Raw genomic sequence first — 23,519 nt, 5'->3', positions numbered from 1 at the left:
TTTTGAACTTTGAGAAATTCTTGCAACTGTTTGCAGAATCCTGCTCTCATCAGGAGTTCACCCAGCCCATGTTAATTTTGATTAAGATTTCCTGACTATTCCTAAGGACCCAGTCATGGGTATATGCAGAGAAGAAATTGAGATTGTTATAGGCACAACTAAACAGGTTTAGATCAAAAACACAATCTGTCTATACCCAGAGAACAGCTTAATGAGAATACTTAGGAATAATTAATTAGGCAGAGTCTTTTCACCTTCAGGCTGGTGGCTCATGTTATATTTAGTATCAGTGCAGCTCTTTGGTAAGTGCCTTCAGTGAGAGAAAGAGCTCTGCTCTCTGGGAGCTGAACTGGGTCCATGTCACAGGGACAGCCCCTAAAATGCCAGTTGGGCTGGCTTTTGTCCCTGTAACAGGGGACTGGACTCTGCTGTTGTGGACTTCTAAAGAGAGCAAATGGCAAAGCCTCAGCTCCACATCATCTCCACGCCAGCGAGGCACATCTGCTCATGTGTGCTCTGCAGGCCCTCGCTCATCATCTGCTGCCTTTGTTCTGTGCAGAGCCTGCTGGAACGCAGCTCCCTTCCTCTGTGCTCAGCGTCTCAGCAGTGGCATCTCGTGCGGTCACTGAGTGGGAGCAGCGCACTGATGTCCCAAATCCCTTCTGAGGGTGCTGCTCTCAGTCACTAGAGAGGCTTGGCCTCTGTTGGCCCCTGAACAAGGCATTTCAGCCCATTTCATTCACTCCTGACTGGGACAGCTCAGTAGTGCAGTATCAGCGCTGGTGTCCAGATACAATAGCAAATGTTAGCATACAGTAGGTACATCACATCTGGCATCACAGCCATCCCTCGTTCCCAGCAGTGCTGTCATCCTGTGACTTTCCACCCTCTGATCTGTAGGTAGGAGTAATACAAGAAGCCAGATTGCTGCTGTGGTTGGCACACACACAGTTGTATTTTTTCTTAATGCTTCCTCTCTAGATACTTGATGGCAGAGTATTGACAATGAAACTTGCTAGGAAGACAAAGCTGATGCTAGTGAGACATTGGATGCATCTGAGTAGGCAGATTACAAAAAAACACTCCTCATTTGGTCTGTTTTCTACTTGCTTCAGCTCAGTCCAGAACTATTAATAAAACCATTTTGCACTCAGGGAAATATTTGCTGCCAACCATCATCAATCAAGATTCTCTTCAGATAGCACTCCTAAGATGTTTTTCCAGGTGAAATCTTACAATCTCTCTCTCTTGAGTTCCACCAAAGGATATTAAAATTTAGTAGCACAAGGCACCTTCAAGATTTTTCTTGAAGTGTTTGCAGTAGATTTAGAAAAATCTGAGGCAAGAGTGGGACTGTCCCTTTTTGACACAGCAGCTCATCTCACAGAAGAGGAAGCGGAGGGCATGGGAAAACATCCTACATACTTTGCAACATTATAAACCTATACCCTATTAATTTCCCCAGTCTCTGATGAAGTTTGCACTGCCTGAGGTGCAAATTAGTGCCACTTTTGTGCATTGAACTTGTCCTGTTTAGAGAAGTGCTTCAGAACCACCTCCTCATTTCTAAACTACTGTAGAAGAATTGTGAGTATTGACCTGAGCTAGATTAAACAAGCTACCTTGGAATTTAAGTCTGTATGTCCCATTAATAATCCCCTGAACTATCCAGTCTACCAGAATATAATTCTTCAAAAAAGTAGTCAGACTAGTCCCAACTAAGCTTCTAAAGCTACTTCCAGTTTAGCATGGAAGCATTTCAAAATATACCCAAAGTGATGTTGATCTGCGTTAATGACATTATTAGCATTCATGTGTTTTTATTTTCCAGTTTATTAAATGTAAACATAAATTTGAGCCTTCTGTCCTTCTGTGAAGATCTTGTGGGATGAAACAAAGAAGGATTATACCCTGTGAATACAGTTTTGCATAATCTGGTAATCATTTGCATAATCTGGTCATTATAGGCACAGTTTGTTTTAGTGGAGTTATAATTGTTAAACATCTGACATTCAGAGTACTTTTTTGTGTATAAGACTTTTTTTCAGTGATGGAAAAAAATCCTGTATCCTTCTTAGTTCTCAAATTTCAGGCCATGTATGCAGATGATGTTAGGAAGTTGCTGTTGATTTCCAGTTGGTACTGCCTGGCAAGTGGAGAAATTCCTGTTAGTGTGGTGGGATCAGGGCAGTAAAAATAAGGCACCTTTCAAATAATGCCATGATTCTGCAGAGATCTCTTACAAGAGTTTCTGTGCTTTTTTGAATAGCTTCATTAATTACAGCGTGGCTGTTTGTGAGAGCATCATTCATGTGTAAATCAGGCATATGAGGAAGGCCACTCTAATACCATCCATTAAAGTATGGTCCACTGTAGGATAACCCATTAAAGAGAATTACTGTCAGGGTTTCACTGATAGTATTTCTGAGAAGGAGTGATTTTTCTTTCCCTCACTCACTTCAGCAAGGGGAGAATGAATGTTGGATGCTATATCAAAGTCTTTCACAAGTATTGAGTTTTAAGATCCATTTTGCAGGGGCCTTTTAATAACATTTAGGAAGCTGACAGGACAAACCAAGGTCTAGCTTAGCTAATGGAGATCTGTGAATGAGACCAATTGGATTTTTTTTTCAGTCATGACTTAAATCTGTTGAAAAATATGCTTGTCTGAGAAAATAGAATGCCAGTAATCCAAATTGTATGATACTAATTCACTTTTTTTTTTTTAGAAATTAAAATGCCTCCAGAATTATTAAACAGGAATGATAGTAGTGAATTTGAACACCTTTCTACAGACTTCTAAAGGCTTTTATTCTAATGAAAATAAAAATAGGTTGTCATAGACATTGCTAGCAGCTATGCTTAAGGTTGAAGTTGTCTTACATTTCATATTAAAAAAGATCTAAAACATTAATTATTTGGGTGAAAATTTTCACGTTATGTATGTGGCTCTAGCTAAATTCTTGAGGAGTAGCTGCCTATCAAAGCCACAATACACCATAACGTGGGGTTTCTTTTTAAATACTCCCCTTGCTAGATTTGATTCCACTATTTAAAAAAAAGTTTTCTATATTTTTATTCTAAATGCTATTTTCAGTGCTAGAAAGGAACTGAGACAAGTACTGCAGCAAGTTCACTAGAGCTGCAGCCCTGCCAGTTCTAAGGATGCATCTGTGCACCTGCAAAATTCAGCTACAGGATTAGAGAAGGGAGTGAATGCTTGAATTTTTTATTTCAGTGGCACTTCTGGAGAGCAGATTGTGCCAAAAATGCAAAATTCGCTAATTAATCCAAATCACAGCTGTTCAAGAGTGGATTATTTTAAAAGAAAAGAACTACCCTCTGCATCATGCCATGATTTAGAGGGACTTGGGTACACCACCACACAACTGTGGGAATTGATATGTTTGGCTTGAAATGTGCAAACTAAACTGGAGGGCATGGGTGGATGCTCAGATAACTACTTTCTTTTATCTTTTTGTGCGATTCTACTTCACTGTTACTTTATTGTAGCCTTTGCCTCTCTGTAATTGCAGGAAGAGTCGCCTTTTACCTGGAGTGTTTTCACCCTTTTAAGGCTTTCTGCGTTTTTTGTCTCCGTGTAACCGTGCCAGTACTCACAGTGCACGCGTGCACACACGTGTTGTTAATAGAAAGTCCTGAACGTTTTGAGGCACCGAACAAAAAGCAGATGCTCGTGGTCGTTCCCTTGCCTTCCCTTTTAAAATTTATGAGTGAGGGCAGTGCTCAGGAAGGCAGCGGTAATGCCGGCTGCTCAAGGTTGGCATGGCACGAAGGGAAGCTTCCTGTCGTGCTGAGGCTCAGCCTGGTGTCCAGGCACGCTTGCCTGATCTTCCCTTCCAGCTGCAGAAGCCCAGAGCAGCAGCCCTGCTCCTGCTGCCGGGGCACACAGGCAGTGCCTGACCTTGTTTGCTCCATCCTTTCACCTCCCACAGCTCCCAGCTGGAGCCTCATGAGCCCTCCTGCAGCTCTGATTTTGGCTGGAGGCTCCCTCAGCAGAGCCCTGGCTGCACCCTGTCCTGGAGTGTGATTGCGGAGAGGGAAACTCTATAGTGAGCAGCAGGCACAGGGAATTCTGCCTGCCCTGGAGCCTCTGCCCGGGCACACCTGGGGGTGTTGCTGCCCTGCAGAAGCCCTGCGTGTTTTTGGTGCCTCTTTGCACGGCTCTTAGCACAGGGCAGGGCTGTTCTGGCTGAGCTGCTGTGGTCCTGCAGCTGCTCAGGGCTGCTCCCACCACACTCCAGGGCACCACGGCTAATCCAGGAGGCAGCAACTTCACCTGCTGCCAAGCTGAACAACTTTTTTCTGGTATTCAGACACGTGGGGCCACATGCTCCAGCCTGAGATCTCTTGTACTCCAATTACTTACCTTCCCCTCAAAATTACCCTCTTTTAACTGGGACTGCAATGGCTTTGTGTTCCTGCTCTTTTTCTTCAGGTGCTGTTCAGTGTGCAGCAGCCAGATGCTACCTGTACCTGCTGTCCATGGCACTAGGTTGATCTCTGTGGTGAATCACTTGAGAAATTCATTTTAATAATAAAATCCAGAACAACTCAACTTTGGATTACATGGATGTTTAGTTTTATAACTAGAGAAAAAAAAACCAACAACCTAGCCAGCCCGAGATGTTGAGATATTAACCTAATAAAACTTATTCAGTCTCTGCTTTTTAGTATTCTGTTTCCTCCTCTGCCTTTCTTAATGCAAAAATATTTGCTTGCAGCAAATCCATAAAAAGACCATATTAGGAGAATTGTGTAATATCCCCTAAAAATAGGAAGGAAGAATCTGGGACTATAGAAATTCATTTTCCTCAGCTAAATGAATGACTGAACATGAAAACAAAATTGTTAGCAAGTTACTGTACTGCCATGAAAGGTAAGTCAGCTCAGTTGTCTTGGCTGGGTGTCATATTTTGTGCTGTGCTCACTGGGAAACTAATTGCTTGAAATAAATATTTGAAGATCTCCATGTCTGGTCCTTGTAAGCTGTTTGATCAGTTTGGTGTTTCTGATAGGATCTGTTTTTTATAAAACCTTTAAGACTGCTGTTAGGCAATTTTTGTGCCATGTTATCCCAGCCAAATAAGTGCAGTGAGAGATGGAGCTTAATGAGGTCTCATGTTTATTAACATAAGGATCTCGGAATGGTCTAGCAATAATTAATATCATATAGGTCATCTTGCCTTCCTTTCACACTCTTTTCAGCCCATTTTGGGAGGATTACTTCCAATTCTTACCCCTTCAATCAAATTTTCCAACAATTTGCAAATCGAAGAAGTTGAGGGAGTTTTCCCTCTATCCATATCAGACTTCATCAGCTCTTCTGTCCATTTCTTAGATTTCTGAAGTGCTGTCTGCTGCTGTGTGTGTTTCCGGCTGCATCTGTCAGTAGCCCCAAGTGTCTGCAGTGTCTGTGAGACCAGAGCTAGTTTGAGCTGTTGTTCCTCTGCAGTCTGGGGAGGTGATGCTGTTCCCAGCCCACCTGGCCCTGTCCAGAGGGACTGGGTGGTTCTCCCTCCCTGGTGATTGCAGAGCTGCCAAGCTGGCTTTAGCACAACAAGGACCTACCTTTGTTCCAGCCCCTCTTCCAGAGGATTCCTATACACCTTCTCTTTCCTGGCCAGAAAACAAACTGCCCTGCTTTAAGGTTGCTCTCTGTTTCTTGTTTCTCATGTTTAAGTCCTCAAATCCAGCAAGAATTTGTTAATGTTGAGGGATAAGGGGAATGCTGTAAAAATCCCCTCAGTGGGTGTTTCCCCAGTTCAGCTGTGTCTCAGCTGAAAATCTTGTGATTTGCTTCTTTCTGTTCTGGATGTTATCTGTGTAGCTCTGGAGCATAGTGCCAGTAATGTCTTCATGATGCTTGTTTCCAGAAGATACTTTCTTCTCTCCACAGAGTGTCATGACAGAACTGTAGTGCTTTTATGCAGAATGACAACTGATAATTTCATGCCCCGAGCTTGTATCTTGAGGGTTGATTCAGCAGAGAGGAAAAAAAACCAACAAAACAAAGCAGAAAAAAGATCTGACTGCTTTGTTATAGGACAGTGCAGAGCTGCTCGTTTTTATAGCTTAAATAGCTCTGCACTCTGGCTGGATGGTATGGGTTTCAGAATTACCCTGTGCTGAATTGAATCCTTATTTCAGTAGCCTCTCTGACCCACACTTTTCTTATCTTCCCTGTTGAAAGTAATTATACTCCAGTGTGGCAGAGTACTCCTGTGCTAATAAGAAAATACTGTTGTCTCTAGTGATAGATTCACCATCCACTTAGTGAGCACAGAAGAGTTAAACTGATTGCATTTTTACAGTCTGTATATTTCTCTGCTTATGGTTTGTGTCCTGCTGTTGGGGAAAGCAGGTTAGTTGCATAGTAAATCTCTCTAATCAACACAGGAGAAGAACAAAAAGAACAAACATCCTCATTTGTTATAGGTACTTTAGAAGTGTGGTCATTTGAAGGATGCATTTTGGGAGATTTGTCCCTCTTCTTCAGAAAGGCTTGTTAATATGGGCATAACAAACCAGGATCTCAGGAGAGGACAAGGGCTCACTCATTAAAATCAGCTGTATAAACAGCCTACCTAGCAGATACCTGTCCTAATGATGCTTCTCTTGCCTCTCTGTGTCCAAGCAATATGTTCCATAAAGCTCATAAAGCCCAAAGTGGGTAGCTAAAGAAAGGGGCTGGGTTCTGAATTTGGATGCTCTGTGCCTGTTTGCATTCAGAGCAATGCATGCAGCTCCCTTTACATCATTCTCCTTCCCTTCCCTCCCTCCCATGAAAGCTCACCTCCATTTGGAGACATTCCCAGTCAGAACTTTTCCTTGCTTTGAGTAACAGAAATTGATGCTGTAGTGAACATATAGAAATACTGCTGGGTGACAAGCCCTGAGTGTGTGTGCTGACTCCTGGGGAGACACTGCTGCTGTGTTTAATGCTTTTATTAACCATGCAGTGCTGGGATTTGCAAAAGATGGATGCATAATTGCAAGATTGCATTTCTGGGCATAAATTCAGGGCTGTAGTGTCTGCAGAGGATGGATCCAGAGGGATTTGGGGGATGGAAAGCAGGGAGTTGTTTTAGGAGGATCTTATGATAATTATTAGGTGCAGGGCAAGAGAAGACTAATTAGGGGCATACAATTAAACTCATCTAGGATCAGAAGGAAACATGGAGGTCCACAGTGTCTTCTGAAGGAGAAACGTCTCTATAAGCAATATTTATTTCCATATTTATTTCTCTTTTCAGAAAACCACTAGGTCATCTGCTGATCCTGATTTAACTCTCTAGGAAAGAAAGAAGTAAAATTTTGCTTCTCGTAATGAGATTTTTTTTTTTTTTCTGGACATGCTGTTGGTTACTCTACCAGCCCCAACCAAGTCCAATATTTTTGTTCTCATATTGAGAGCTAAGGGTTTTGAGACCAAAACAAGGCTTGTATGTGACTAGCCGACACGGTACTGAAGCTCATCAGGAGGTGCTTAAATACAATTATCTCTAAATACCATCTATTGCTTGAGATGTGCTGCTACAATGAGGAGATTCTCTGGGAAAGGAGGTATTCATTTTTAGAAAATGTAAAAGCTTAAGTGAGGTCAAGCCTGTTGGCTGTATGGACGCAGCTTTGCCAGAGTAGCTCACATTAATGAATTACAATTCCCTGCAAAGCTGGAGTGTCAGCCCATTTATGTAACTTTGTTTTACAGACTGAGATATGTCACAGCTCAGTGTGTCATTAAGTAAGTCATTAGCAAATGCTATTTTTCCTCAGTAGAAAAGAACTCATACATCTTTGTTAGCCACTTATTTTAAGCTGATTTTCCATCACTGTTTTCTTGAAATCATTATTTTTATCAGCCCAGCCCTGCTTGTTTTTTATTTAATGATAGAGTCCCCATAGATTTATTTTAATCTAAAGCTGTTTATCAGCAGATAAACAGCTTTATATTAAAATTCTAAAATAATACAATTTTGAATACAGACAAGCTAGCCATTTGTGTGTGCTTTCTTACTCCTGTGGAGTTAGGTACTTCCAGAACATTCGAAAACACCTTCTTGCCTGCTTGGTAGGCAAGCTGGATACCTGAGATGGGATTGGCAGTGAATCTTTGGCGTCTTGCATAATGAACAGCTCTCAATTCCCAAATTAACTGATGGTGCAGTTATTCCAGAATTGTCTGCAGCTGTATGTGATGGACACTCATTTCTCCTGTTTAAATTTTTAGGATAATAGAAGATGTTAGAAAGTAAATATCTGACAGCAGAGGTATCCTTTTTAATTCAAATGCACGTCTCCCAGTCTGGGTCTATTTCCACCAGGGCTATCCACATAACCTCTAAATTCTGATTATTTTTTTTTAATCTCTGATAAAGTGTTCACTCACTGTAGCACAAAGAGTTCTGCTAGGTGTAAAGATATTTTTGCTCAAGACAGGAAGAATTTCCCCCTTTGGTTGTAAGTAAAGGACATTCACTAAAGCACTCTCTTCAACATGTAGGTTTTATCCCATTATTTGTGTGATTTAGTGGTGCACTGTTGTATTCCAGTAGTGCAGCCTATGCCAGCATTTCCATTATAACCTATTCTCACAGGTTTATAACTCAACACTAAAAATGTACTCTTCCAATTTGAAACTTGGCATATAATGTCTCATCTCATCCTCAGAATGACAGTTTTTTCTTTTCTGTTTGCCTTCCTCCCAATAAAAGGATGCATTTTTGTTGTATTTTTAAATAGAAGATACTGTCCTTTCTGTTTTGATAAGGGAAAAGCCTGCCTGATTATTAAAATTGCTTTTCATTGCTAAGAGAGGAGGACGTTTTAATAGAGGATGCATGTGAATAAGTGTTGATGTTACAATGTCTACAATAGGTATATGGATGCAGAGAAGTATCTCCTTCCAAATGAAAACCAGACAATGTTTATCAAAATGATTGAAAGGGGGTTTTTTTATATGGCGATTTTTTTTTCTTCTAGCTGTTGATTTTACCTTTAAAATAGTGTTCTCAAAGGTAGATATGTTTTAGCTGCTGCACTCTATTGTTTTCAGGCTGAATGAAGTAAAGGAAGACTTCACTGCATATAGGCAAAATAATGATGTTTTCTCTTTACTCATTTGATAGGCACAGTACAAAAGGCATATAAATTCTGACTTTGGTGTTGAGACCAGCTACCAGGTGTAGACCTGTAGTTAGCACAGGGCTGTCAATCCACAGCAGGTGTAAGCAGCAAAGCAGTGTTTCAAATAAACAAACAGTGTGGGAATAGGAAAGTTAGCAATAAGTGACAAACTGAGAAATAAGAGGCTTGTATGATCCTTACTGCCTACACCTTCAGGATCTGAACCTCTGATCCAGAGGCTTTATCTGAAGCCTCACATTCCAATTCAGGATAGTATGGGTGTTATGGACATAAGAAAATCAGGATTTAAATCTAGTTTGTCCTTCTTTACCTGTCTCCTTGGAGCCAGCCATTTGGAAGTTGACAGATACCAAGATGCCTTTAAAAGAAGTTTCCTATCCACTACAAAATGGCATGAAGGCTTCACTGTGATGCTTCTTTTTGTTGTAAATTTACTTCTAGGCATTTCTTTTTCCATTTAGACAGGTAAATTTATGCTTACCATAACCACTTTAATGGTGCTAATTAGTAGAGAGGGTATGTAAGAAGGAAATTTTACAGAGGGTGTTTATTAATAAATCGAGCTATTATTTTGTCATATATACAAAAACCATCAACATATATTCAGTATGCATTATTACTATAGCTGAGCTGTCTGTCTCTTAAATCCCAGCTGTTTCACTTTTTCAGTTATCTGTAATGTATTCATGTATTATCAAAAGCAGAGAATGTGTTTCCTAATAAGAAGTTCAGTTCCTTAATTTGAATTCTAAAATCAGTAATTAGGTCAAAGACTATTTTGTATCCATTGGCAGAACCTGTGGCTCTCAGATATGAAATAATATAGCAGTATGTGGAACTGAATTTTTGGGGGCATAAAATCAGACTGCTCAGCACTTTCTCACATCTGCTTTAGTCCAGGCCATTACTGCCTAAACAAGTGAGATTCTGCAGTGTAAAATGAAAGCAGCACTCTGAAATTCAGATCTCAGTTTTTTGCAGGAAATAAGTTTCAGGTCCAACAAAACTTCCAGGTGGAAGCACCAGATGTGCCCAGTGCAGTCAGTAGTTTTGTAAACCCAAGAGTTCTCTTACAAGAACTGATTTACTTCAGCTCAGTTAGATAAACAAAGAACTGATACTGAGAATCACTGAATGCTCAAGTCAGCCACAACACTGTTTATTGAGAGCCCTTCCACACTGTGGGGATTAGTACTGCCCTTGTAGAAAAGCAGAAAACACCCAGACTTGTTCTCTTGAGGAGTGGAAATATTAAACACCTCCTGCTGCTGGACAGAGTGCAGGCTGCTGCTTCCATTCTGGATTATGTCACCTGAAATACTTCTTGCTTGAGTCAGTGTTCCTTTTGCAGCTTTGTGGAAGAGATTCTCTGGCAACCATGACATATATTAAAAGAATATTTATATTTTTATCATAATATTTGGGGAAATTGCAAGAATCATTAAGGATAAAATACTCCTGTGTTGTGTATTTTCCTAAAACTGAGGTATATCACAGATTATTTGTTAATATGCAGTGGTATTATGGTAATTATTAACTGTTATATTTCATTTCTTCTCATGAACATCCAGCAGCATTTTTAAGGGGCCACAGAAGAGATAACATGTTCTCTGCAGCTGATGGCTCTCATCATTGTAATTACTAAGTACCCTTAGTTGACTGTTGGAAATTTTGCTGTAAATTCAAATGAGAATGTGAGTGTTATTGGAAAACATGCAGTTACATTTGGAGTTTATTTGCTAATAATGTGCAAATTGCTGTCAAAATTATAGGATTATGACAACTGATGCAAATTTATCTAAGTGCTTTGTGCTGCTGGAAGTATAAATTGTACAGGGAATAAAATTTGTGGTTTTTTTCATAGGCACAGAAGAAGCGAAAATCCAATGAATCTGTAGATACAGAGCTCTGTCTTAATGAGGTAAGTGTGGATCTTGGATATTTCACAGCACAGGCACCTCCCCATAAGAAAAGACATTCCAAGTCTGTCAAGATTATCATGGGCTACCTCACACTTGTCTTGTCAGTTTTTTTATGTTTGGATATTGTAATGCATTAAAGAATGACCTCACTTAGAAGTTCAGAGCTGGGCTCAAAGTGTTCTCTGCTGATCTGATGTTTCAGTACCTGTATGGTACATGTTCAAGCAGATCCCACAGTAAACACCATTGCACCTAGCAAGGATACTTACTTAATAATCTGCACTCATGGATTAAATTTTATTTATTGTTATCCAGAAATAACTTGTCATACAGATTCGTTCTGTTGACTGTCTAGAAGGTGCAGTTTCTCTGGGGGTCTTGCTTTTGCTGTTATAAAATAAACTGGCATGACAAACACAAATCCCTAAAATAAACCCCATACTTTACACATGGAAGCATTGCTAAAGTAATAATTTTTTAATACTCTTCTCTTTTTTGAAGTGTGCAGTACTGGTGTTAACTAATTTCAAAATACTGTCATTGTGACCTCTGCTTTAATGCCCTTTTTATCATTCAATTTATGAGATTGATATGTAGGTAGCAGCGGAGGGCGGGACGTGGGCAAACAAAAGATGAATTTCGTGAAGTAGAACTTCAGTGCTTTGCAATGGAAATGTTGTGCTGGTGACCAAGGAAGATGTTGTGTCTTGCAGAATGCCCTGGGGAAGGACAACACAGCGGGAGTCTCCACCAGTCACATATCCGCGGAGAATTCCCTGGCTCTTCCTACCAGCTCCTATCTAAGCACACAGCTCACCCTGATGGCACTTGCACTCTCACTCTCTTTGTCCCTAAGCTCATCAGTCGTCTTGTAGCTGCATTACAAAAGGACATGTTAAAAAAGAAAAAAAAAAATCAAAAAAAGAAAAAAAAAAAAAAAGTCTGTTTGCTGTCCTCTGTTGTTTATCTGGAATTCCAGGTCTGGGAGCTAAGCTGAGGCACTCCTGCTAGAACAGTCTCAGTCAGCTGGAATTTTATTTTTTTTTTTCTCTCTAAAAAAAGCTTCTTGTGATATTTAGAGGCTTTGTGAAATACTTGGTGCAGTGCTACATTCCAAACCCAAAAGGCTTTTGGGCATGCTGTGTTTTAAAGAGACAGTGTGTAAGTTTGCCTGTAAAGCGACCTGGTTGGATTATTTTAATAATTATGATTTTAATTCTAGCTTTTACCTGAGAAAGAAGATGATGGTTTTCTTAAAATCTTGTTTATCTCATTGAATGGTTTTGGTTTTCAAATTGATTGAACTTCAGACTATCAAGGATGCCAGGCTTTTGTCTAATGGTGAATGTTCTCCCAGAGAGTGGACTTTATGAAACTTCTTCATTTGATAAATCGCTACTGATGTTAAACTCTTTCAGTGTGTTAGCATTTTCCTCTTTAAATGTTTACGTACTGTAAGTGATTCTGCGTTCCCTGCTGAGAAGCCATTATAATTCACATACAGGTATAATGTATGTCTTTCAGTTAAATTCTCATAGAGTGTGGCGTAGAACCTTCTAACAGTACATTTATCTTTTAATTATAATCATCTAGCCTTAACAAGAGTGAAGATTCTTTACATTAGCAAGATGCAGCCATTGTGAAAGCTTGATAAAGATACATTTCTTTAACTATGAGGAACAAATATTGCTACAGGGTTTCAGCTGTACAGTCTATGGTCTTCTATGCTTCCATTGTGATAATATAGTCCAGTTATTATACTCTTTGTTTAATAAAAAAATGACATACAATTTATTTGCTCTGCTAAAACATCATCATCTGTTTATACGTACCTGATAATGTCAGATCAAACAGCTACAGGAACTTCATGCCTTACTTCTCGTATCAAAACATTGTAGAGGGACAAGAGGTAGTAGGATATCATTTAAACCGTGTTTTATTTCTTAGAACTGCTAAAATCAACACAAAAGTATGGTTGATCCAGCATCATGCACATGTACCCACGTGACAGGCTTTTCTCACCCTGGTAGTTCCTACCACAGACCTTGGCATTGCTGACATGATGAACTGTTTGCAAGACCAGCTCCATAAATTAATTTAATGGTTTGGATGGCAATGTTACCAGTACACATGATTTAATGGCTTGGTTCCACCCGGTGGCATTGGCAGCCTGTGCTGGCTCATGATGATTTCCTGCTGTATCTAGAAGGAATTCTTTAAAGCTTTAAATGCCATCAGATAGGCAGCATTTCTCCTAAGGGCTGTCTTTATACCTTACTGTGATGGCTTGTTGACTGTTACAAGCAGTTATGTCTAAGTGATCAACAGTAATCAGTTTTGGTTCCTCTTGGAAGTAGAAGATAACTTCTGCAAACAAGGAGTTCATCATGTTGAAGGTACAGATTTACTCTGAGACTTACACAATTATGCCCTGTCCTGCTCTGAAATGTCCAGACCAGTTCTTTGCAATACAACTATAAAGTACAAATTACTATTTTATAAACTGCACTGAGGTTTGAGTGTGCAAAATACACATCTTGCTAAGAGACTATTAAACCTATTGACAAGTTCGTCTTTTGAGATTTTTTCTTGGCTAATAATAAACACTTTCATAAATTTTGAAGTTCACTTATGTACTCTTGATTATGGTCACATAATACAGGTTTCAAAGTGATTTGCATGTGGTAGAATTCTACAATACTCTGTGCCACTGAACATAACAAATTAGACAATATTACTTTTTAATTCTGTGCTGATAAGAAACTGCAAATTACTTTCAAAGGCAGCAGAGCTGCTTTCGGAGAAGAGATATATAGACCATCATTACCAGCAAAGCCCATGTGGTTCCTGTTGCTCTTCTTGTAGAAGATAATCAAATTACTGAAAACTAGTGGCAGCAGAAAAAAGATCATGAGATTCATGATTTTTAAAATTAATCAAATTCTTTTATGTCAAAAGGAGTTGATAGTATAACCTATTGAAATGTTAATGAACACAGCATTGTAATTCAGAAGTCTGACATTATCCAATTAAAAATATTTTCAAAACAAATTCCTAAACATTATGATTATTAAATCCATCTTTGATCCACAAATCTTTCTTTAAAATATCATTTGTATTCAGCACATTAAACATTTTAGCCAGTATTGGGAATTTTAATAATCTCCCAGTATAGTGTATACTTTTTGAAGATTTTTGAATGTTTGCTTTGGTTGCAGTATCTCTCTTACATTTAATACCAATTATTAGATCTTTGACACTGTCTGATCCAGAGTAAAAACTATTGATCACTTACACTGTAAATAACAACCTAATAAGCTTCTAATTACAAAAGAAACTGCTGGTTATCTGAGTCAATGAGACTTACCATTGGAAATAAAATTTATTTAGTAGAGGAAAATTTATGTAGTAGAAGAAAAAGTGGTGGTTTTTACAGGTAGCCAAAAAAGCTCATCAGGACACTTAAGCTTTTTATCCTGTAAATTAAAAGTATATCAAAGTCCTAATTAAAACATTAAATTGCTTATTAAACAGGCAGAAAGGAAGAAAATACCATTAGAAGTCTGACACTTTACAGGCATCACCCTGCAAATATTGGAGGGTTTTTCGAAGTTGTTTCAGGTGTGGATGATGTCACTTTAGCACGGTGATCTTGTCAATGCCGTCACATGCTACAGTATTGAATTATGAAAATAGTTTAATTTTTTTTCCCCTTTTAGTCACTAAAATATTATGTGTTAAGTGCTTAATGAACAAGCTTCGCCTGGGCTTTATATAGCCCTTTGAAAGATGAATTTATCCCTACAACAATAATATAGGGACTGTCCAAATAAAGATGTACATAGAGATGATCTACTGTTCCAGTTGTAAATCTCACCGGTTCAGTTGTGTGTAAATTAAATCATGGGCTACCATAAACACATCCAAATCATCTTGTATCGGAACAGACACTGTATTATTAATAGCTTGTTTATGCTTCTTTTTAAAAGCAGTGCACACAAAGGTAAAACTGAGACTGAACTGAAAAGTATGGCTGTGGTTTTGCAGTAGTCAGCGTAACTCTTCATTCCACAAGCTGTTCCAGTGGAAGAGGCACTGATGGTGAACCTTGCAGATATTTGCAGGAATAGCAGCAGCTGAGGGTTTCCCTTGTCCCAGTGTGGGTGGTGGCACCTCCAGCTGAGGGTTTCCCTTGTCCCAGTGTGGGTGGTGGCCCTTCCAGCTGAGGGTTTCCCTTGTCCCAGGGGGGTGGTGGCAGTTCCAGCTGCGGGTTTCCCTTGTCCCAGGGGGGTGGTGGCAGTTCCAGCTGCGGGTTTCCCTTGTCCCAGGGGGGTGGTGGCAGTTCCAGCTGCGGGTTTCCCTTGTCCCAGGGGGGTGGTGGCAGTTCCAGCTGCGGGTTTCCCTTGTCCCAGGGGGGTGGTGGCAGTTCCAGCTGCGGGTTTCCCTTGTCCCAGGGGGGTGGTGGCAGTTCCAGCTGCGGGTTTCCCTTGTCCCAGTGTGGGTGGTGGCAGCTCCAGCAGGCAGCAGCCCCAGGGAGTGACCGTGCAGGGACTTGGTCAGTGGTGAGAGCTGCAGCCCTTGCTTCACTGACTGGGCTCCCTAAGCTCCAGCTCCTTCAGGAGGATGGGGCTGAGGTGCTGAGCCCTGAGCAGGAGCTGTCCATCTGTCTGTCTGTCTCCACCAGGGCACTGGCCACTTCCCATTGAGCAGCTTCATTCCCACCATGTCAGCAGGAAGAATTAGGAGGAACTGGACTTCTTAATCATTTCAAAGCATGCCTAGACAGACTCTTGTCTGGAGACCTGTTCCCAGGCTCCCAGGTTTTTTTTTGTTTTTGTTTTTTGTTTTTTTATTTTTTTTCCCCAGTGAAATTACATCCCTCTAGAGACCCAGCCTTTTGAACATAAGTAGTCACAATTTGTTGCAGTTCAAATCAGTAGGAAAAAAAAATGAAAGTATCTGCTTTTGCGAAGCCTGTGCCATGAGGCTGGAGATCAAGAAAACAAAGCAGGAATCACCTTGAAATCTCAATTTAATTAAAATTTGCTATTGTTGGCTAATCACTATGATCTTTCCATGGAGTAAAGATGGTGAGAAACCAGTGAAGTAGAAGAGCAAAACTCAGAACAGCTCCCTGAAGGGACATAAATCTTATGTATGTCAAGTGACAGGAGTATCTCATACTTAGCTTCTAATAAAAGAGCTGGATTCTGCTGCAGCAGCAGCTCCTTCAGAGCAAGCAGTAAAAGATGGAAGCACAAGCAGTTATTCATACAATTATAACTTTCTTTCATAAAATGCAATTCTTTGTCTTCTATACCAAGGTGCATCTACCTCACTGAAAAATATATGTTCAATATATGACATTATTTCTTTCTGCATTAAACTGTTCTGCATTCTGCATGTTCTGCATTAAAAGTGTTCTGGGCTAAGGAGGCCTCCGGGGTTGTTTATGCCCATAAGGTTAGTCAGATTGTACCTGATGTCCCTGACATCAAATAGAAATATATTTGGTTCTGATGAACTTGGCAGAGAAATTAATCCAGTGACTTGTTAAATATTTCTCATCTTTAAATATTTGCTTTTTCTCAGCAGCCAGTTCCTCCTGTGACATTTCAATTATTGGCTGTTTCAGCTTCTCTTTAACTTTGGAAGGTCATTTTGTCCAACTCCACAGAATTCAACTTTATAAATTTGCTTCAGTGCTGATTTTTCTGGTTTTCTTTTTTAATTACAGCCTTCACTTTTGAGAAGAAAAAGATGTGATCAGGAATATGTCTCCACTGAACTAAGAACATCTTATTTAACGGGGAGGAAATTGAAAGTTCCCATTTTGTCTCTTTAGCACTGGTTTGACTTGAATAATCTAAAACATTATGTTGTTATTCCCCAGATGGAATATAAAATTTAGTTTGGTGCTGAATAGGATTGAAAACTTTCAAACTCTTTGCAAGCTATTAGAAATATTTAAATACTTCTAATGTATTTTCCAGTTGTAATTTCAGTCAAATAGATGAAGTCTTACTAAGTAGTAAATTCTTACAAGAGTAAGAATTCTCTGTGGGAAATTTTGATGGCTCTGTTCTTAAGGTAAAATCAGGGGGGATGATGAATTCCCATTTTTAACTCAATATTGTCTTGATTTTTATACACCCTTGCTTCATGTTCTCTTCTGATGTTTGCCTCCAGGCAATGTTTATACTTAATAGATGCATATTAGACGTGGGCACCTCAATAGTCAGAAGCCAATTCCTGCAACTCCTACAAGATGTTCCATCTGGCTTTTATCATTCATAAAAGCACGAGCAACAAGTTCAAGATGTGGCCTAAAAGTTACCTGAATTTTAAAGGAGCACAGAGTCAACAAATTTCTCAGTAGCATTTCTTACCAAGATAGATTGTGATATTCTGAATTGGTACTAAACTACTACTGTCTGGAGTATTCACAAGAGTTCTCTGAGCACATTAACCAGAGTTTAAACCAGTTTCTGTTGTTTTATCCTATTCAGTGCCAATAGCTGTTGCCATGCATAGAATTAGAGCTAATTAAAACACCCAAATCTTAGCCCTGTTTCACCTGCTGGTAAGGATTCCAGCTTTATAATTCTTTTGCACTGGTTTTTAATCTGTCAAAAGGAGAACTTCCTAGAATTCAGAAGAAATAAGGTCAGTTTTCCTCAAATGCCTCTTTCAAAAATACCAAAATATTTGACTTCTTTTTCTGTCCTCCAAAGCCTTTGTGTCTGCTCTGTCACTCAGGCCTGTCCAGCTGGGGTGAAGCTTATCCCACACTAACAAACCTGTCAGAGCTACATGCTGACAAATAAGTCATGGCAGGCTTGCTAGCTGCAGCTCTTCAGCTGAGTAAGGAGTTGATTTTTGGCCACTGCACTTGTCCTAAGGTCAAAGTTTAAATGCTACAAAAGCTAAACCCCACAGATGTAGTGAACCACAGGGAGATGTAAACTCCTCAAAGCACAGAAGCCAGCACATCTACTGAAACTCTGGAGTAATTTTCAAAATAAGATTAAAAATATATAGTCCTCTCCTGGTAATGTTTATGGAATAGGGTATGTATGACAGAAGGAAGCTGGAGAAACAGGAGAAAGCCTGAAGATGCAAAAATTACTGTTTAGGGAACCACCATTTATTTTGCCGGAGATACTGCAGAAAGCACACTGCTGAGAGAGGAATGTGTGTCCCACTGAGGATAAAACAGAGAAATCATGGATTTTTTCTTTGACTTTATGGATTAGCCCATGGAAACTGTTCCCCCTTCTGAGAAGTGAAGCAATTCTTTTGGGAGCATGCTAACCTGAATGCTGGGAGCACAGGCTCTCCCTCTCACATCCCCAGACCTGGTTATTAGTAGTGACATCCTCTGCCTGCTTTGGGGTGAGATAAAGGCTTTAACCTTTAAGTGAAAGTTAGGACAGAAGGAATGTTTGTAAGGGTTATTAGAGGTAGAACAAAGCCTCACAGGGGATTGTGCTTGGCAGTTGGGAGTGCACAACCCAGACTGAGCTGAGTCACACATTTCTTAAAAAGAAAATTAAGTAGAGGTAAAAAATTGAAAGAAAAATATCGTCTTGATTTTTATATTGCTGCTTTTCTGGGAAGTGCTGCATAAAATCAACCTTTTACCTCTTTCCAGTAGCCTACATTGTTTCTGGATAAGAACAAAAAATAAATCCTGAGTGCAGTCAGTGGGAGAAATTGCTTCAAAGCACTCCAACATGTGGGAAACTTAACTGGTGGCAGTTATTGATCTCCATGTTCTCCCCTCCCCAAGAATTATTACTACTGAGTTTGCCCTGACAGTGTTTGTGTGAGGTTTTGTGCAGCATTACCTAGTATTGAAATGATTAGCTGTGATTAGTACTGCTCTGGCTGGGAAGGTGCTTGTGTCTTTCACCTGAGGCTGTGTTGAATTTTGCACTTTTTGTGTAAACTGCAAGTTGACAAGAGCTGCAGCAAAAAGGCAATAGCAGGAGAAGGCTCACATGAAAATAATTTTTCTTACATCATGATGATAGAGCAATTAATTGAGGCTAAGAAGAAGTGGTGAAGATAAAGGTAACAGATAGCATTTGGACCCAGGAGGACTGGCATTCACTGTGATCTGAGGATATCCAATGTTAGTATTTTCCTACACTTCTTTTCACCTATTTTTTCTCTCTGTCTTTTTCCGAAACTGTCTGGAACCTGATTCTATTTTCTGGAGGAAATTCTTACACAAACAGTTGCCTTCTTGTGCAAATTTTGTGTTGTCTTAGGGATTTCTGTACATCTCACTGGAGGTTATTCCATGTCAGGTCTTCAGTCATAATGGCTGGTAATTTGTTGTAAAAAAACCCCCAAAACCACTGCTCACTTGTTCCTGTTGACTTACTTGCTCTGAGGATGTTGCTCTTTGGACTGTCCACACTTTGGAAGTCAATCCATGATGTTTGGCGTTTTCTGTTAGCATAATCCTCCTGCATTAGTATTGTACATATCCAGAAAAAAAAATCCCTCTCAATAAACATTATTCTCTTTTTTATTAAAAAGCATGTTTTTGTGAGAACAATTTCCTGGTTGTTTTTCTTCTGTTTTGAATTATTATTAAAAAAAAAAATAAAAAAAGGAAGCTTGACTGGCAAAAAAAAAAAAAAGACAACAAAGTTGATCTCATTTTCCCCTGTTGTTTTGCAGTCTACCATGATCTAAGAAAATAAGAAATAAAGCTTTTTCCCTTTAAATATCTGTTCATTTACTTGCTCCCTAGTCTCTTTGTGTTAGTGAATGTGGCCTGCAAAATTACAATGAGCAGGCAGTATCAGATGGAAATGATGGCAGGATGGGCACGAGAGGGGCCAGCTGGCCCTATTCATGCTTGTTCACTCTCTGGCACGCACAGACGCCTCCACACCCATCCCACCCCTTCATCCTGCCAGGCCAGAAAGAAAGGGCTCGCTCGTATTTTCACACAATGGCAGCAGAAGAGCTGCAAAGGCTTTGAAGACAAAAGCGCTAGTGGGAGGATATTTTAGGAAATGCAGAGTGTGCTGGGAGAGGAAAGGGAAGATGGATAAACAAGCTTTCAGGATGCCTTTCCTCATGTTAGTGACTAAAAACCAGGCAAATTATTTCAGCATTTACTTATCTTCTAACTGAGATTTAACAAATGAATATATTATGAGCAAAGAGCAATCACACTCACCCGTGAAAAAGCTGCTGCTCAGCAAAGGGCCAGAGCCTCCCACCATTTTAAGGCCAGACAATTTAAATTGCTGTTAGTCAGAGAGAAGCAATGTTTGGGGGCAGGGTGTGAGAAGGAGAGATGGGAGTGGTAGAGATGCACAAAATCCAAGGTTAAAGGTCTGCTCTGCAAGGGCTGAAAACACTTTTCCAACTGAATCATCATCACGCTTTGGCAGCTCCAGGAGGGTCTAGAGTTGCAGGGGTGATGCAAGTAGGAGATGTTTAGCTGTCCTGGCATTGTTTGCTACCCAGATGATCTGTGTTTCAGGAGGTGGGAGGGGAAGACAGCACATTCTGTTTGGCAGTATCCAACACTCAGCTTGGCTTCCTGGACCAGCTACTGAGGTTGCTTGGATTTAGGAGTCATTCTGCTGCTATTAAGTCCTGTGCATAAAGTGCTCCAGGTTCTTCAGCTCCTGCAGTGCCATCTTCCAAATGTTTAACCGTTTCAAAGACGTGTTTTGAGAGCGTGGTGCTCAAAAGCCATCAAAATGTTTGCCAGTATGAGTTAGCATTGGACTTTCCTTCTACTTTTCTCTCATTCTCTGCGCTGCCACAGCTCCAGTGCTGTGAAAGAGGAGGATGAGGATGGAGGAACAGCAGCGAAGCCTCCACTCACGGTACAGCTCTATGACAGACTTGCTGAGCAGCCTCTCCTGGGACAGATGAAACCAAGCTGTGTTTGACATCACTAAGCAGCCAACTGTGCATGACCAGATGGATTCTTCAGTGTGCCTCATCTGTGGGTATGATTTTTAGGTTGTGTTTTGTTGATGTAGGGTTGGCGGGGTTTTTGCTTTTAATTGTTCACACGTAGGCTGTCTGGCAATTTCCCTGTGGGCTGACAGATCATGGCAGTTAGGGCAAGTTAGTGCCAAGAGACAAAGGCTGGGCAAGTTAGTGCCAAGAGACTGCCTAGAAGGTGCACAAACATGAGCCACTGTATTACACTGCCCTTCTTCCACATGTAGAGGTTATGCTGTTAATAAAGAATGACACCTCACAGCATCCATCTCCTGTCATGATGGAGGGCACCAGAATCCTCATTCTGAGTTCTCTCTCCACTGTCCTGGCTGCCATGTGTAAAACAGTGCTCATCACACATTGTCTGACTTCTTTAGGACTATTGGTAAGGTCTAGTGATGCCTGGATAAGTGGGGTTATCTACATAGCTTTTATGGAATAATTTCAGTTAAATGGGTTGTGCTGTACAGAGACATTTTAAATGACACCCTGGTAAGCACATGAATGGCTTGGCATCTTCAAATCAGGCATGGACAAAGGTGGACAGGTTAGAGGGGGCAAATCTGACACCTTCCCACTTGGAGTTTTCTTGGAGATGAATTTCCAGTGTGCTATTAAATCAGAAGACTTCTAAGGTGCACAGGAAAGGGATTTTGAAAGGTGATCCTAACCATTTCCCAGGCATGCTCCTAGAGCTCTCCAAAATCCTCTGCCCAAGCAATCAGCGTGCCCTGACGCTTGCACTGCTCCTGCATGTTGGCAAAAGACCTGTCTCTGTTATTGTCTGTTTCATGCTGAGTTCTGGTTTGTGTTCAGAGACAGGAGTATGATTTCCTGAAACATTTTTTTGGTAACAATAAACTCAGTTGTTTTGGTGAGATGCATGTCTTTTTTGGCTCTGAATACTAATTACACCCCCTAATTCTGCATCACCAAAATTTATTATCTGTATTAATTACAGAAAACTGCAGAGCAACAGCAAGGAAAAAGCCAAAATAGGGACTGGGAAATGTTGCTCCATAGTAATTGTGCAGAAGGTTTTTTGGATTGGTTTTTTTCCCCAAAGAGGATGATAGAAAATCTTTTGCTCTGAGGTAGAAAGTGTAGTTTACAGAGTCTTTAATAAAAAATACATTTATGTTTTGTAGTATTATAAAATAACGTCTTGTTGTCACTTGCTTTGGAAGGACTTGCAATTCAAATCTCTGAATTGCTCTTGTATATATGTTTTAAAAAAAGAACAACATTCCACCAATATTCTCAGTGAAGTTAACTAAACAGATGGTATTTATCTCCAGGTTTGCAAGTGTGCTACATCCCTCTTGCTTTCAAAAAGAGATGTTAACACAAAAATCTTCAAGAGAAGCAGTTGGAAAGTCTCCCACAAAGTACACACACAGATATAAATTATAAAAACAAAAATATAAAAATAAATCTGCATTTACCAGTCCACTGCTGGCTTCATTCTGGTTTGGAGAGGCTCAAAGGTAGCATTAACCTGGCTGTGCAGTTCCATTTGCTTGTTTGTCAGAGGTCAGAATCTGTGGATATAAATACAGTTTAGCTTTTATTTGTCTCCAAAACAGTAATTGTCAATATTTCAGTGCTGTTTTGAGCAGATCAATGGCTGCACATAACTCACTGCCTGAGGGCTTTATTATTAATACAAATGCAGGTAGGCTAAATATTGAGTGACATTATTAGAAAGGGATTGTCCTTCCCTCTGTGACTTTGACTGATGTCAAATGAACATAAAGCTCACTAACACGTAGCCAGTTTTCTGTTCATACTTGGAAGAAACTGTCTCTCCCTCTCTACCCATCATGGGAGCTGTTGAATAATCTAGAGAAGGTTATTCAGTCTGAGTTTTAGAGTGCTAACCTGAGTTAGCATCTGGAAAGAAGTTTGCCTTCTCAGGTGAAAGGCTGAGGCATCTCCATTCAGCCTTTTCAGTGGCACAGATTAGGCCAATGTGTGAGAGGCTCCATACCCTTCATCTTGAAATGTTGCATGCAGGGCTGTGGCATAATTAAGAACATGTCCTGGGGAATCCTGCTTTCAAGTAATGTCTCATTTCAAAAAATGAAAAAAGAGCACACATAAAAAATATTTACAGCTGAAGTAGAAGTCATTTCCATTTACAACCCAGTACCTGAGTTACCTCATGGATTGGGACCCTTGCACAGATATTCCACTATCACATTAATCTGGCCTGAGGTTGGCCACAAGACCTCCTGGTGCTGTCCAGTGCCTGCTGCATCCCAAATGCCACCACTTGCAACAGCCCCAGTGGGCATCAGAAGCAGGCAGATGCAAAGCTGAGGCTGATGCTTTCCAGGCACACAGCTGGCTGAAAGAACAGTCATCCTGTCAGCTCCAGTGGTGCCCAAGCATCTGATGTGTGATGAGGCAACTGACTGGTCAGCTGGGCTGTTATTC

General features: G+C 40.3%; 1 protein-coding gene across 1 annotated transcript in view; it reads left to right on the top strand.

Moving 5' to 3' along the window:
* Positions 1–14,086, top strand: part of GFRA1 (GDNF family receptor alpha 1) — a 132,497-nt gene extending 118,411 nt beyond the window's left edge. Inside the window, exons 8-9 of the mRNA XM_041415583.1 lie at positions 11,036–11,092; positions 11,807–14,086. Of these exons, the coding sequence (XP_041271517.1) occupies positions 11,036–11,092; positions 11,807–11,968 (219 nt within the window). The 3' untranslated portion in view covers positions 11,969–14,086. The remainder of the gene's footprint in view (positions 1–11,035; positions 11,093–11,806) is intronic.
* Positions 14,087–23,519: the final 9,433 nt, after the last annotated feature.

This window comes from Onychostruthus taczanowskii, unplaced genomic scaffold (genome assembly GCF_017590055.1).
Source record: "Onychostruthus taczanowskii isolate IOZ18803 unplaced genomic scaffold, ASM1759005v1 scaffold5, whole genome shotgun sequence".
Taxonomy (NCBI): domain Eukaryota; kingdom Metazoa; phylum Chordata; class Aves; order Passeriformes; family Passeridae; genus Onychostruthus; species Onychostruthus taczanowskii.
Note: the sequence above shows the minus strand (reverse complement) of the source record. Positions and strands in the feature narration are given on the sequence as shown.